Genomic DNA, 14,921 nt, shown 5'->3' on the forward strand with positions numbered 1-14,921 from the left:
TTATTTGATGAAGCATAAAGTGTTTTACACTTGGGGGATGTGTGTGTGTGTGTGTGATGTATGTGTGGGTTGTGTGCTCATATACATGCATTATACATCCATGGGTTCTGGTGCCCATATACTAAGTACCATATAAAGTTATTCTTGAATCAATTAATGTTGCTTAAATTGTATATGTAACAATGTCTGGGCTTTAGATAGTAAGATACTCAGTTTATGCTTTGTTTTCTGAATACGTTTTTTGTGGCTTATGGGTGTAAGCCTGTTTTAGCAACACATACAAGAGTCAAAAGGGAACAATTGTTCTTTTATTTACAAGACTAGAGATTTGAAGTAGATAACCAGGTTTGAGTCCTACTCATCTCATTTATTTATTGTCTGAATGGCCCTGTGGAAGTCATTTAACTTCTCCAATCCTTAGTTTCCTCATTGATAAACTAAGCGTAATGGTAGCTATCTAACAGGAGAGCCAAATGACAAATGCACGTGAATAATCAAGCACTACCAAATATGAGCTACTATTTTTCATTTTCCATGGTTGCAGGAGCTCATGACGCATGTGCCTCCTGGATGCAGAGGGGAAAAGAGGGTTTCATGCATTTTTGTAGTTTGCCGACAGGATCTTGGGCCTTGTATAAAGCAGCATATGCACATGTACTGATGGATAAATCAGGGAGAAGTAGTGAGACTTGGGACAAGCACTATTTGCCTCCTTTTCAAAGAACAGTAAGCCTAAATCTGAGTCTCAAATTGCAATCAGCATGTCTAGGAAGCCACAGCACATGTTCTCTTCTATTATTGAAGGAGACAGCTGCCTAGTCAATGTAAATTTTATTGTAAAATTGTTTAATAGAATTCACAATTATGGGAGGACAAACACACTTGAGACACTAATGGAGGTTCTGAATTTGATATGTGCAGACAAAGAGGGCTGTCAGACTTAGCATCAGTTATTGTTGCAGAGACAGGTGGGCAATAAAAGAAGGTGACTACTAATGAAAGGGAACTCCCACTGATCCACTGCCACCATCTCTGCTAACCAAGAGTGAAAAATAGGAGTGAAATCAGCATCTAAATTTTTGGTATAATAAGGAAAAACTGTATGTATTTTATCCCATTGTACTCATGGTACTTTCTACACCATTTGATACCCAGGATCCTTTATCTACTGAAATTCTCTATACTCCTAATTATTGTGATAGTACAATCTCCTTGTTTTCCTCACACCACTGTGACCAATCCTTCTTTGTCCCTCAATGGCTGTTCAGTAATTTCTCAAGTCTCTATGGATAGGGGTTCTGTGCCTTGCTATCTATTAGGCCCAATTTATAAATTTCAGCTATCTTGGTTTCAAATATCACCTCTTCACATATAATTTTCAAAAACTTACACTAAACCTCAACTTCTCCATTGAATGCTAGTTGTGTATTTCTAAATGATTAATGAATACTTCCACTTGAAATTTGGAAGTTGTCAGTAGCTCAACATGTTGGAGCTAATTGATTTCTCCTCCAAATTGATTCCTTTACCCAATCTTTTATCTCTGTCTGTTTAATCATCATATCATCACTCTGAAATCCATTCTAAACACTTTGTTCAAAGAAATCCTCTTCAATACATTATTTATCAAATCTCCAGGCATTATCTTGTTTAAAAATTCTCAGTGGCTTGTCATTTCCTGTTTGGAAAAAATCCTATTGGCTGTAAGTGTCTTTAAAGAGCAAGGATTTCTGTCTTCAGTCTCTTCAACAAATGGTGTTGGGAAAATTGGACAGCCACATGCAGAAGAATGAAACTGGACCATTTCCTTACACCACACACAAAAATAGACTCAAAATGGTTGAAAGACCTAAATGTGAGACAGGAGTCCATCAAAATCCTAAAGGAGAACACAGGCAGCAATCTCTTTGACCTTAGCCACAGCAACTTCTTCCTAGAAACATCAACAAAGGCAAGGGAAGTAAGGGCAAAAATGAACTATTGGGACTTCATCAAGATAAAAAGCTTTTGCACAGCAAAAGAAACAGTCAACAAAACCAAAAGACAACCAACAGAATGGGAGAACATATTTGCAAATGACATATCAGATAAAGGGCTAGTATCCAAAATCTATAAAGAACTTATCAAAATCAACACCCAAAGAACAAATGATCCAATCAAGAAATGGGCAGAAGAGATGAACAGATATTTTTCCAAAGAAGACATCCAAATGGTCAACAGACACATGAAAAAGTGCTCAGCATCGCTCAGCATCAGGGAAATCCAAATCAAAACCTCAGTGAGATATCACCTCACACCAGTCAGAATGGCTAAAATTAACAAGTCAGGAAACGACAGATGTTGGCGGGGATGCAGAGAAAGGGGAACCCTCCTACACTGTTGGTGGGAATGCAACCTGGTGCAGCCACTCTGGAAAACAGTATGGAGGTTCCTCAACAAGTTGAAAATAGAGCTGCCCTATGACCCAGCAATTGCACTACTGGGTATTTACCTCAAAGATACAAATGTAGGGATCCAAAGGGGTATGTGCACCCTGATGTTTATGGCAGCAATGTCCACAATAGCCAAACTATGGAAAGAGCCAAGATGTCCATCGACAGATGAATGGATAAAGAAGATGTGATATATATATATATATATATATATATATATATATACACACACACACACACACACAATGGAATATTATGCAGCCATCAAAAGGAATGAAATCTTGCCATTTGCAACGACATGGATGGAACTGGAGGGTATTATGCTGAGCGAAATAAGTCAATCAGAGAAAGATATGTATCATATGATCTCACTGATATGAGGAATTCTTAATCTCAGGAAACAAACTGAGGGTTGCTGGAGTGGTGGGGGGTGGGAGGGATGGGATGGCTGGGTGATAGACATTGGGGAGGGTACGTGCTACGGTGAGCGCTGTGAATTGTGTAAGACTTGAATCACAGACTTGTACCTCTGAAACAAATAATACATTATATGTTAAAAAAAAAGAAGATAGTAGGAATGGAAAAATGAAGGGGGAGAAATCGGAGGGGGAGATGAACCATGAGAGACTATGGACTCTGAGAAACAAACTGAGGGTTCTAGAGGGGAGGGGCGTGGGGGGATGGGTTAGCCTGGTGATGTGTATTAAAGAGGGCATGTACTGAATGGAGCACTGGGTGTTATACGCAATGAATCATGGAACACTGCATCAAAAACTAATGATGTAATGTATGGTGATTAACATAACATAATAAAATTAAAAAAAAAGAATTTCTGTCTTCTATTTATCTCTTTATCTACCACACCATCTAGGCATGTGTGTTACACATCATAAACTACAATAATTGCTTATTGAATTGAATTAAACTCCTTGGACTTTTATTCTCAGTTTCCTTAGTCTGGTCCATTCCTAACATCCAAATTTACTTGTAGGGACTCTTCACAATCTGTTCATCTAGCATTATATTCACTCTCCCCTAAATGTGTTCAGCTCATTCTTCTTACCATATCTGGACATGATTCCTCTTTTCTCTGTCCAGTTCTCACTACTCTTTAAAGTTCAGCTCAATTTCAAAACCTCTCTCATAAATCCTTCCCCAACTCTTTCAGTCCATGTTGATCTCTATTCCCAGTGAATTCCTAACACTCCTCACTTTGTGTTGTTATTTCTTGCTAGGTTTCTAATTGTTCCTAATTACCAAACTCACTCTGATCTTTGACTCTTTTCCCTTCCGTCCTTACTATTTTACTTTTGAATTGTTTATATAATTTTTCCTGTGTATTAATTTTGTGTGTCCAGCTACACTATAATGTCTTTAGAAGGAAAAAGTATGTCATATTTTCTTATATCATTTCCATATTCTAGCACTATACTATGGAAAAAGTAGAGGTTCAAAAATATATATTAAATGAATGAATGAATATGGGGGGAAGAAAATATACTAAAAGTGAGTATTGCAATTAATAGCTTTGGAAAAATAATTCAAAGAAAATAATTTTGCATTTTGAATATGATGCTTGTAGGTTTTTTGAATATCATTTTCGTTTATTATCTGATTTGTACCTTAATTAGTCCATTAGATAAGAAGAGAATAAAGTTTAATGTATATAAAACCTGCTTTATGTACCAGCAGTGATTGACAATAAGAGTCACCAAATGTTATACAACAGCTAATAAAGGACATTGGAGAATCCATGAAGAAATGCAAGACAAGAGTAGAAACCTATCTGGAATGATTTTGGTAAAGTTTGCCCTAAGGCTGGTAGAATTCTATTTCCTTCCACACTATGATTTACAAAGCAAGAAAAGAGTATTTGAATAGGAGATGAAGAGACCAAGCTCTTAACCACCTTGCGTTTGAAACTTGTAAGTCTATCCCTTACAAATGTAATCAGCTCAGCAGTAGACAAAAAGGATTTTGTTTTGCAAAACATATTCTGCCATTCCCCTCCCCACCACTGAATTAAGAGGTTGAACATATCTCACTGGAACTTAATGTCTACCTCGCCAATTCTTCCACCCAGACTTCTTAATGTTTACCTTCCATTTACTTTATCCCTGGCCTCAGTTGTTTTCTTTTCTGGAAAACACTGATATTTAGGTGATTCTAATGAAATTTCCCCTCTTATAAGTAACACAGATTCACTTATATTTACAGTGAATCTCACCAAAAAGATCTATTTTGGGGGGAGAAATAAGACACAGTAAGGGGTGGAAATGTCAGCATGAAGGAAACTATTTTGCTCTCAATGAGATTATTAATATTTATTGAACGTAAGAGCCCTTTAAAGTGACTCTGTTAAGGGAAGTGGATCACACCCATTTTATAGGTTTTATATATGATTTTATATGCAGCTCTACTTGCTCACAGTTGGCGTGTCTATGTGTGTGTGTGTGTGTTAGCAAAGAAAGTACAATTTAACTTGTAACATGACTAAAAGGGAGAAATAGATAACTATTTAATAATAAAGATATTGTGGTTATCACAAATAATACAGTGGGAAAATCATGGGATTTTGAGTAAACTGACCAGGACTCCAGACATGGCTCTTTTTCTCAATGGCTTTGCAATATCTAAAGACAATGACTATAGAAGAGCCATGGTTTTATATCTATCAAATGGCAGTGACATTAAAAACTATTTCATGAGGATTTGTGAGTAGATTAAATAAATAATACAAAATGCTTTGTATGTATAAAATTAATATTTTAGTAATTAAATCTAAGACAAGATCCAGAGTCCTTCCCTTGGTCTTTAAAAGCACTTTGTGATCTTGTTTGTAACCATCCACCCGACCTCATCTCCATCACTCTATCTCTAGCTCACGCCACACTAATAACTTTGGTTTACTTGTGTCCCTGAAACACAACTAATTCTTTTCTGCCACAGGGTCTTTGCATGTGTTATCACATATATTTTATATACAGTTTTACTATATAGTTTATTTTAAATGGTGCCCACTTCTCTACTCTTTTCATTTTAACATGTTTTATTATTTTTCTAGTACTTACTACTAACTGACATTATGTGTTTTCTTTTCTTTATTGTCTAGCTCATTCTCTACAACTAAACTCCAAGAAAATGGAGTTTTGCCTATTTTTTTGCTACTCTCACCTCAGAACTAGAACACTATCTATGGCACAACAGATGCTTAATAAATCAAATAATACATAAGCGAATGAATGAAAGAATGATCTTTCATTGAGTCCTTAATCTACATGAGGCAATCTGCAAAGTGCTTTATATGGATTATCTAATTTAATCATTACAATAAACCTATTATAATTTCTTTATTTCATAAATGAAGAAAACAGAGATGACAATAATTTGTTTGAGGTAAACACAGTAAGTGATTGCCTGACTCCAAAATCTATGCTCTTAATCACTTCTATAAAGCCTGTGTGTATCCAGCCATCTTTATATTAATTGATGTTTGATTAGATTGTTACAAAACAGCCTGAATTAACTATCAAAAGAGCATTTATATAGCTTAACTTGATCCTCAAAATAAATGTACGTATTCAGTAGCTAAAAAATAAGCCAACTCCTAGAATCTGAAAAGCCAGCCTTTGAAAATAGTTCAGAACAAGAATCAAAAGAGCCAGGTTTGTTTTCATAGGTGACCAAGGTAAGACTTACCTCCAGGTGACCAGCTATTGTAGCAATATGGAGGGCAGTGAGGCCACCATACCCAACCTGCTGTATGTCAGCTCCACTGTGAAGCAGAGAAGTGATCAATTCTGCACTGTCCTGTAAAGAAACACATCTTTAGTGTTACTTTTCTACTAATAGCAGGTTTGGACACTGTGCAACAGGATATATTGATTCCCTGTCAGGCAGTTTAGGCGCTCAAAGAAAACCAAGTGTGATTTCTGGTATAAGAGCACATGAGACAGCAGAGAGCAGCTCTCAAATGCTTGAAATGTAGGAACAAATGACAAGGCTATTCAGTTTCAATCAATCCTCTACCACTTGACCATGAAAGATAGAAAGGACATTACCTATGGTGAGGCTCTTGCAAACTCAACTCAGTCTTATGTGTAGGTCACTCCGGAAAATGTGCTTTCCCTGGCAACTGCATGATTGGACTGACTGCAGTGGACTATTTCCTGGTAATTTGGTAATTACTTCTTCTCTACATATGTGTCATGGTTCCTATACACATTAATGACACATAGTGTCATGGCCCTATACATAATTAATCAGTAGTGTCTTTCTTAACTCATTTTAACAGTGAAAATGTTTGAAGTAGTATTAGGCCTTTGAATTAGAATAATTTATGCAATGGCCAAAGTGATCCTTACTTTCCTTGTACTATTATTTGCAGTGTATCTCTGTCCTTGGAGAGACAGGGAACTTTTCCCAATATTAATAGCAATTTACATTCACTGAATTTTTATTATGTAATTAACCTTTCATATGCATTAACTTATTTAAACCTGGTACATGGTAGGGCTTTAAAAATGCTTAATAAAAAATTAAAATAAAAAAATAAGTATTTCTCTAAATTATCCTATGAAAAATTACTATTATATACCTTATTTTGTAAGTCAGAACACTCAAAAGAGTGATATGGAGGGTCACATATTCATAATACCCCACAATTGGAAGGGAATGCAAAGAACAGTCTTTATGTTTAACCCTCTCTCTCAAAGTAAGAATTCAAACCATAACTTCTTTAATACTTGGCCCACCAACATCTCAAACACACTCTGTGGCAAGAAAGTCAAGTCTTCATGAGATAGGTCATTGCACTTATCCATAAACATATTATTTCAAATACTGTTGGTTAAGAAAATCATTTAAAAAAAAAGTTTGATTTCTTAATCCTGTTACACATAACTGAAGGTTATAAAAAAGGAGAAGTTATAAAAAAGTGAAAAAACTTTGGTAAAAAATTCTAAATAGCAAAATTAATGTTATAGTTTCCAAATTTTCTACTCTGCACACCTGTTCTACTAAATAAGTTAAAGATTTTGTGTTCCTTTACTATTCCTTTGGCTCCTTCTGTTCAGATATAGACCTGCGTTTTCTCCATTCTTTTTTTTTCCCACTAAAGCTAAGCTAATTTTATCTCTATCCTTGCCTTCATTTTCCAAGCTTCCATAAAAAGTTATTGACACTCACTGCTGACAGCTGTGATCTCATTTCTTCAGTAATCTCTAGCTATGTATACCCAAATCTTACATAAATCCCAACTGAGTTCACTATACTCCTAACACATTCAATTTTGCTCTTTCTCACACCATCTCTTCTCCCTTTGTGCTTGCCTTATATTATCAAGAGAAATTGCCATGCTAGTTTCTTCCACCTAAGACAGAAGGACCCACCATTGTCCTGAAATCACCTCCTCAGTTTCAGAAGGTAACCTTGTTTACCAAATCCAATGTCAATCCTCTTCCTGTCTATAGTCAGATGATCTCTTTCTTCTTGCCTCCTCTTTGTTTCTGTCTGCCTTCAAAAAGTGAGTTTAGCCTCAAGCCACTTTCTCATTCCAAATGCCACCTTTGGCAATTCTTACACAATCAGATAACTTCATCTTTAGTCCAAATCCCTCTAAGTCCAAATTCCATACATCCTGCCTATCAATGGCATCTCAAATTCAAAATTCAAAATTGCTCTTGCAAATACCATTCATAATTTTCCCAGTGTTATCTGTCATCGCCTAGTATTTCTTATTCATATTAATGACATTTTCTTGTTTCAAATGTCTTTGAGTCCTTCAACTCAATTAGTTTCAGAATTCTGTTGGTTCTAAGTCATTAGTACTTCCTACATTTTTTCTTATTTCTAACATCACCCTCCATTTTACAGTCTTCTCACTAGTCTCCGTGATTAAGCCTTTTCCCACCACAGTCCAGCCTCCATACTGCTACTAAATAAATATTCTTATGCACAGTTTTGATGACATTATTCTCTTTTTCAATAAACCTTTCATATACTTAACAAACACTTATTGAGCATATATGGTATGTGAAACACTGTTCTGAGCAGAGGGAACATGGCATTGTGTAAGACAGTTAAAATTCTGCTTTCATGGAGCTTACATTTGTACTGTATATACAGTAAGAGGAGAGACATAAAATAAATAAGAAGGGAACCTGGGCGGCTCAGTAGGTTGAGCAACCAACTCTTGATTTTGGCTCAGGTCATGATCTCAGGGTCCTGGGATTGAGCTCCCCATCAGGCTCCATGTTCAATGGGGAGTCTGCTTGGGATTCTCTCTCTCCTGTCCCTCTCCCTCTGCCCCACCCCATGCACATGCTCTCTCCTCTCTAAAATAAATAAATAAAAAATATTATATACAGTATCATAAAGTACCAATGACTGTGAAGGAAAACTAGCAAATAATAAAGTGGCTACTTTAAACTGAGTGGTCAGGGAAAGCTTCACTTCTCTGAGAAGGTACACTTTGAGATAAATGGTAAATACCAAAAGGAGAAATCCAAGTCACAATTTCAAGGGTGGCCACTGAAGATCAGGTAGCAGCTAAGTGTGAAACACATAATTTCCTAAGATGGAAATAAACTTAGTATGCTTGAAGGCCAGTGTTGAGTAGAAGGTTAAAAATAAAGAAAGGAATATTTGTTCTTTGGGTGTTGAGTTTGATAAGTTCTTTATAGATTTTGGGTACTAGCCCTTTATCTGATATGTCATTTGCAAATATCTTTTCCCATTCTGTCGGTTGCGGAGAAAGGGGAACCCTCCTACACTGTTGGTGGGAATGCAACCTGGTGCAGCCACTCTGGAAAACAGTATGGATGTTCCTCAAGACGTTAAAAATAGAGCTACCCTATGACCTAGCAATTGCACTACTGGGTATTTACCCCAAAGATACAAATGTAGGGATCCGAAGGGGTACATGCACCCCAATGTTTATAGCAGCAATGTCCACAATAGCCAAACTATGGAAAGAGCCTAGATGTCCATCAACAGATGAATGGATAAAGAAGATGTGGTGTGTATATATATATCTATATATATTATTTATATATTTATACACACACACACACACACACACACACACACACACACACACACAATGGAATGAATATTATGCAGCCATCAAAAATGAAATCTTGCCATTTGCAACAATGTGGATGGAACTACAGGGTATTATGCTAAGCGAAGTAAGTCGGTCAGAGAAAGACAATTATCATATGATCTCACTGATATGAGGAATTTGAGAAACAAGACAGAGGATCATAGGGGAAGGGAGGGAAAAATGAAACAAGATGAAACCAGGGGAGCCTGGGTGGCTCAGACAGTTAAGTGTCTACCTTCGGCTCAGTTCATGATCCCAGGGTCCTGGTATTGAGCCCCACATCGGGCTCCCTGCTGAGCAGGGAGCCTGCTTCTCCCTCTCCCTTTGCTTGCCACTCCCCCAGCTTGTACTCTCTCTCTCTCTGTTAAATAAAAAAATTAAAAATCTTAAAAAAAAAAAAAGAAACAAGACGAAACCAGAGAGGGAAACAAACCATAAGAGACTCTTAATCTCAGGAAACAAACAGAGGGTTGCTGGAGTGGAGGGAGGCAGGAGGGATAGGGTGGCTGGGTGATAGACACTGGGGAGGGTATGTGCTATGGTGAGCTCTGTGAATTGTGTAAGACTGATGAATCACAGACCTGTACCCCTGAAACAAATAATACATTATATGTTAATTAAAAAAAAAGGAAAAGTAATGTTCAAGATGAGGTCTAAGACCCCTGATTTTATAGGGCCTTGTAGGCCATGGTATTTGGTGTTTGAATTTTTTCCAAGCACAATAGCTAGCAGGAGAATGACATGATACAGAGCTAGGGAAGAATTGGGAAGAAGCAGTTTTTGAGGTAGAAATAAAATATTTTATTTTTCACATGTTAAGTTACATGAGATCCTTAGGGTTAAGACTGCGGGTACTAGAATTACTCCAAAGTTAGAATACCAGCTCTGCTAATGACTGTCAACTGGGGCAAGTTACATAACCCCTTTACACTAAGTTCCTTGGTTATAAATAAAGGGGACAGTAACTGTATGTCCTGATGTGATACATATACAAACTGTGCATTCACAACTGATGTGACAATACGTTTAAAGTACTTGTAAGGTACCTGGCAAAATAATACTCAATAAACTTACTGCCATTGGACATAGAAGACTGGGGTTTAGTTTGGTCCTCAGTGAAAACTTCCAAATAAGAAAGTGAATTGACTCCATAATCTAACTCCTGTTTCTCCTTTGCCCTTACCTCCTCCCCACAACTTTACTTCTCCTTCATTAGTTACCCACTGAATTAATCAAAGTATTAAAACAGGAAAACTCTGAAGTAGTACTGGAAACAGGAAATGTCTACCAGTTCTGCTTTGTCCAGAAAAAACAAAACAAAACAAACAAAACAAAACAATTCACAAGAGTTAACTCCAACCTCATCAATAACTTTTATTTTTAAATGGTGAGGGTTAAAGACAGGTGAGAGCTAAAGTCTCTGAGGTGAATGAAAAAGACATCACCTTAAAACATTTTTCCCTGCAGATGGATAGGCATTTAAATGCAGGGAAATGGAGAAAGTCTTTTTAAGCACAAAATCACTTTTTAAAATAGAGGGAAAACATGATAAACTTAAGCAAATAAAAGTATTAAAAATACAATAAGATAAATGACAAATTGAAGAAATATTCACAATATCTAACACTGACAAGTGGTTTGTATATATATGAAGAACTTGTACAAATCCATAGAAAGACAGATACTCTTTAATTTGACAAATATTTATTAGTGAATGTCTACCTTATGACAAGCACCATACTAGGCTACATTAAAATAATTACATGTAAAATAATGGAATAGATGAAATATTTATCAGGCAAATTCTAGTAAATGCACATCCATCCTTTTCTCAACTATCTTTATTTTTTCTTATTTAGCCAAAATTTGTGTAATGTAAGAGAAAGTATGTCATGATTTCTTCAGAATAGTCAAATGTTGAGGTCAGTTTGAAGTACTAAATTATCCTTTCATATCTTGGTTAGATTTCTCAAGTTGACCTCTGATTGACCTAAATTTTTTTTTTTTTTACTAAATACTATAAAGATAGAACTTTTATATTCCCAAGCTATGCTAAAGAGAATGTAACAAAGCAATCATTGCTACTTAAAAATTGCTTACTATGGGCTAAATACCATGTAAAATGATTTATTGACATCATCTCTTCAAGCTTCACAACTTACCTATGAGAAAAAGACTATTATCTCTATCATGGCTGATAGCAGTCAGACTCAAAGAATTTAAAGTACTTGTAGAACCTTAAGTAGTTTGTAAGTGTTGGAGCTAGATACAAAATCGGGTGTGTTTGACTCTAAAGTCCATGCTTCACGTTTGACGATCCATGGTGCTTTACCTGATCCTTCCTTAGTTCCAATATCAAAGAGAGGATGTACTTTTGCTGTATTTTGTTGCATTTAACTGACGAGTCCCAAATATTTTTTTCCTGCTCTACAGAAGTACTGTGTTCTAATGGAATTATTTTAAAAGTCAGCAATATGGCACACACCTTCCAGGGAGGAAAAATCATTCATATAAAATAATAACATGGGTAAATTTTAAATATGACAAAGTTGATCTTATTGTTTGCACTCTATGATATATAACAAGTATCTAAAGGCAAAAAATTTTTTTTTTTTTTTTTTTAAAGATTTTATTTATTTATTTGAGAGAGAGAGAATGAGAGACAGAGAGCATGAGAGGGAGGAGGGTCAGAAGGAGAAGCAGACTCCCTGCCGAGCAGGGAGCCCGATGCGGGACTCGATCCCGGGACTCCAGGATCATGACCTGAGCCGAAGGCAGTCGCTTAACCAACTGAGCCACCCAGGCGCCCAAGGCAAAAAATTTTTTTAAAGATTTTACACAGAAGCATTCTAAAGTGTGGGGAAATAAGCCTCTGTTATGCATTAGTGTGTACAATACTAATTAATTAATTAATTTTAAAGATTTATTTATTTATGAGAGCGAGAGTTGGGAGGTGAGGGGCCAAGGGAGAGCGAGAGAGAGTCTTAAGCGGACTCTGTGCTCAGTGCAGAGCCAGAGGCGGGGCTTGATTTCATGACCCTGAGATCATGACCTGAGCCGAAACCAAGAGTCCGATGCTTAATCAACTGTGCCACCCAGGAGCCCCTGTACACTATTTTTAAACAAAAGAAAATCCGTGTGTGGTACAGTAAGGCTTGGATAAAAAATCTGTCTAGCAAATCCTTGAAAAAATAGGATTTGAGATACAATAGACCTCTAAAGATTTATGTAGGGTGCCTGGGTGGCTCAGTCGTTAAGCGTCTGCCTTCGGCTCAGGTCATGATCCCAGGGTCCTGGGATCGAGTCCCACATCGGGCTCCCTGTTCGGCGGGAAGCCTGCTTCTCCCTCTCCCACTCCCCCTGCTTGTGTTCCTGCTCTCGCTATCTCTCTCTCTGTCAAATAAATAAATAAAATCTTTAAAAAAAAAAAAGATTTATGTAAATGGGAAAAATTTCTTGTAATGTTAGCAACTCCAACTTTGTACTATGCATAAAACCGTAACACAGCATCTAATATCTTGCCTATTGTTAGCTCTGTGATTGTTACTATGGATAAAGCCAAGATAAGTAACCATTAGTGTCAGGGAGCTTAGATTCTCTACCACCAAATCTCGTAAGTTAAATACACACACACACACACACACACACACACACACACACACACACTTTTTTGTTGTTTTTTGCTAGTTCTATTTCAGAATGAAAACTAAACTGGGAATTTTTAATGTTTAAAATTTACTTTCTTCTGATTATGGAAATATGTCCTCTGGAGGTTTTAAAACACAACACTAATTCATTTATAATCTTCCCATACAGATGTGAAATTTGTGGCCTTTCCCCTTGAATCCAGGTGGGTTCTGATCAAAAGAGTGTGGTAGAAATAAACTATGTTTCCTCTAAGGCTAGGTCATAAAAAGCCACATATCTTCCTTCTATTTTCTGGAACACTTGTTCTTGAAGCTATTAGCTACCATGTAAGAAGTCTGACTAACTTGAGGCAGCCAGGCTGTAAGGAATCCCAGGCCACACAGAGAAGCTGCATATCATATACAAGCTTTCCCCTCAGATGACCCAGCTCAAGCTAGACTTACAGTCATTCCAGCCCAGGCACCAGATATGTGAAGGCTCCAGGGGATTCCAATTCCCTGGTTGATGAAGTACCCTAGTCATTTATGTCTTCTCAGCTGAGGCCCCAAATACAGTCGAGCAGAATCAAGCCATCCCTGCTGCATCTTGTCTGAATTTCTGAACTGAGAATCCCTAAGAATAATAAAATGACTGTCGTATTAGGAGGACTAAGTTTGAGTTAATTCGTTATGCTTTAACAGACGACTAGCACATGTCATAGTAGAAAATGTAGAAAACAGAGTAAAGGAATAAATAACAATTTATACCTGTAGTACCACCATATAATCACTAGTATCAATTATTCATTTATTTCCTTCCATTCTTTTTCTCAGGTATGGACCTTCATGAAACTAGATAAGAGCACAGACTAGCACTGCAAAGTACTTGTGTTTGCATTCTAATGGCCACTTCCTACATTTGAGACATGTTCCCTAACTTCTTAAGCTATGGGTTTTTTTTTTTCTATACAATGGAGATCATAATAGTGTCAATCTTACAGAGTTGTTGTGAGGATTAAATCAAATGATGTACTGCATTTTGCATAATGCTTGACACATAATTTTTGTTGTTAATTATCATGTACACAATTGAGCTATACTACATATAGAGATAAATAATCTCCCTTTTTCATTTAATATAAAATACTGAGTATTTCCCATTGTTTGGCAGATGTAGAGATACGCCACTCAGATCTCCCTTCAAGAAGAGTGTGCTGGGAATGTGGTTAGCTGGCAATCTCCCTTAGCTAGCTCTTTCAGGATCCACTGCAGCAGTAGAGTTGAGATCTTTTCAAAGTGGCCCCCAGTCATTGACTGAGAAAGCTGGTGGTAAAAGGACCCAGCCATTGCCACTCAAGCATTACTCCTCTAATAGGCAATTTTTGCTCTGGAGCTCCCATTGGGCTGGCAAAGATTTTAGTGAGTCTCACTGTCGTCTGACAGCTTCCCCAGACTAATTCCACTGCCTTCCTTTGCCTTTCACAGGTGTCACTTCCAAATAAATCTCTTGCACTCCAAAATCCCTTTCAGAGCCGGCTTTTCAAGAACTCAACTGGCATAACATATCATAAAATATTTCTTTAATGCACATTTAAATCAAAGCTTAACTGGGATTTGAACTTAGACCTTCTGATTTTAAGTCTTATGCTTTTTTAAATACAACATGTTACCCTCCACCCCCAACTAATATTCTACTCTCAATTTTTTGCCTTTCATGTGTAAGCCCTGACCATGTGTTCTTCACCTGTAAAAAGGGAA

The 14,921-nt window shown here is 36.8% G+C and overlaps 1 protein-coding gene across 1 annotated transcript in view; it reads right to left on the reverse strand.

Moving 5' to 3' along the window:
* LOC116645655 (serine/threonine-protein kinase TNNI3K) overlaps positions 1-14,921 on the reverse strand; it is a 322,413-nt gene that overhangs the window by 249,764 nt on the left and 57,728 nt on the right. Inside the window, exon 7 of the mRNA XM_032426036.1 lies at positions 6,132-6,242. Within this exon, the coding sequence (XP_032281927.1) occupies positions 6,132-6,242 (111 nt within the window). The remainder of the gene's footprint in view (positions 1-6,131; positions 6,243-14,921) is intronic.

The sequence above is a fragment of the Phoca vitulina genome, unplaced genomic scaffold (genome assembly GCF_004348235.1).
Source record: "Phoca vitulina isolate PV1807 unplaced genomic scaffold, GSC_HSeal_1.0 scaffold2, whole genome shotgun sequence".
Lineage (NCBI taxonomy): Eukaryota > Metazoa > Chordata > Mammalia > Carnivora > Phocidae > Phoca > Phoca vitulina.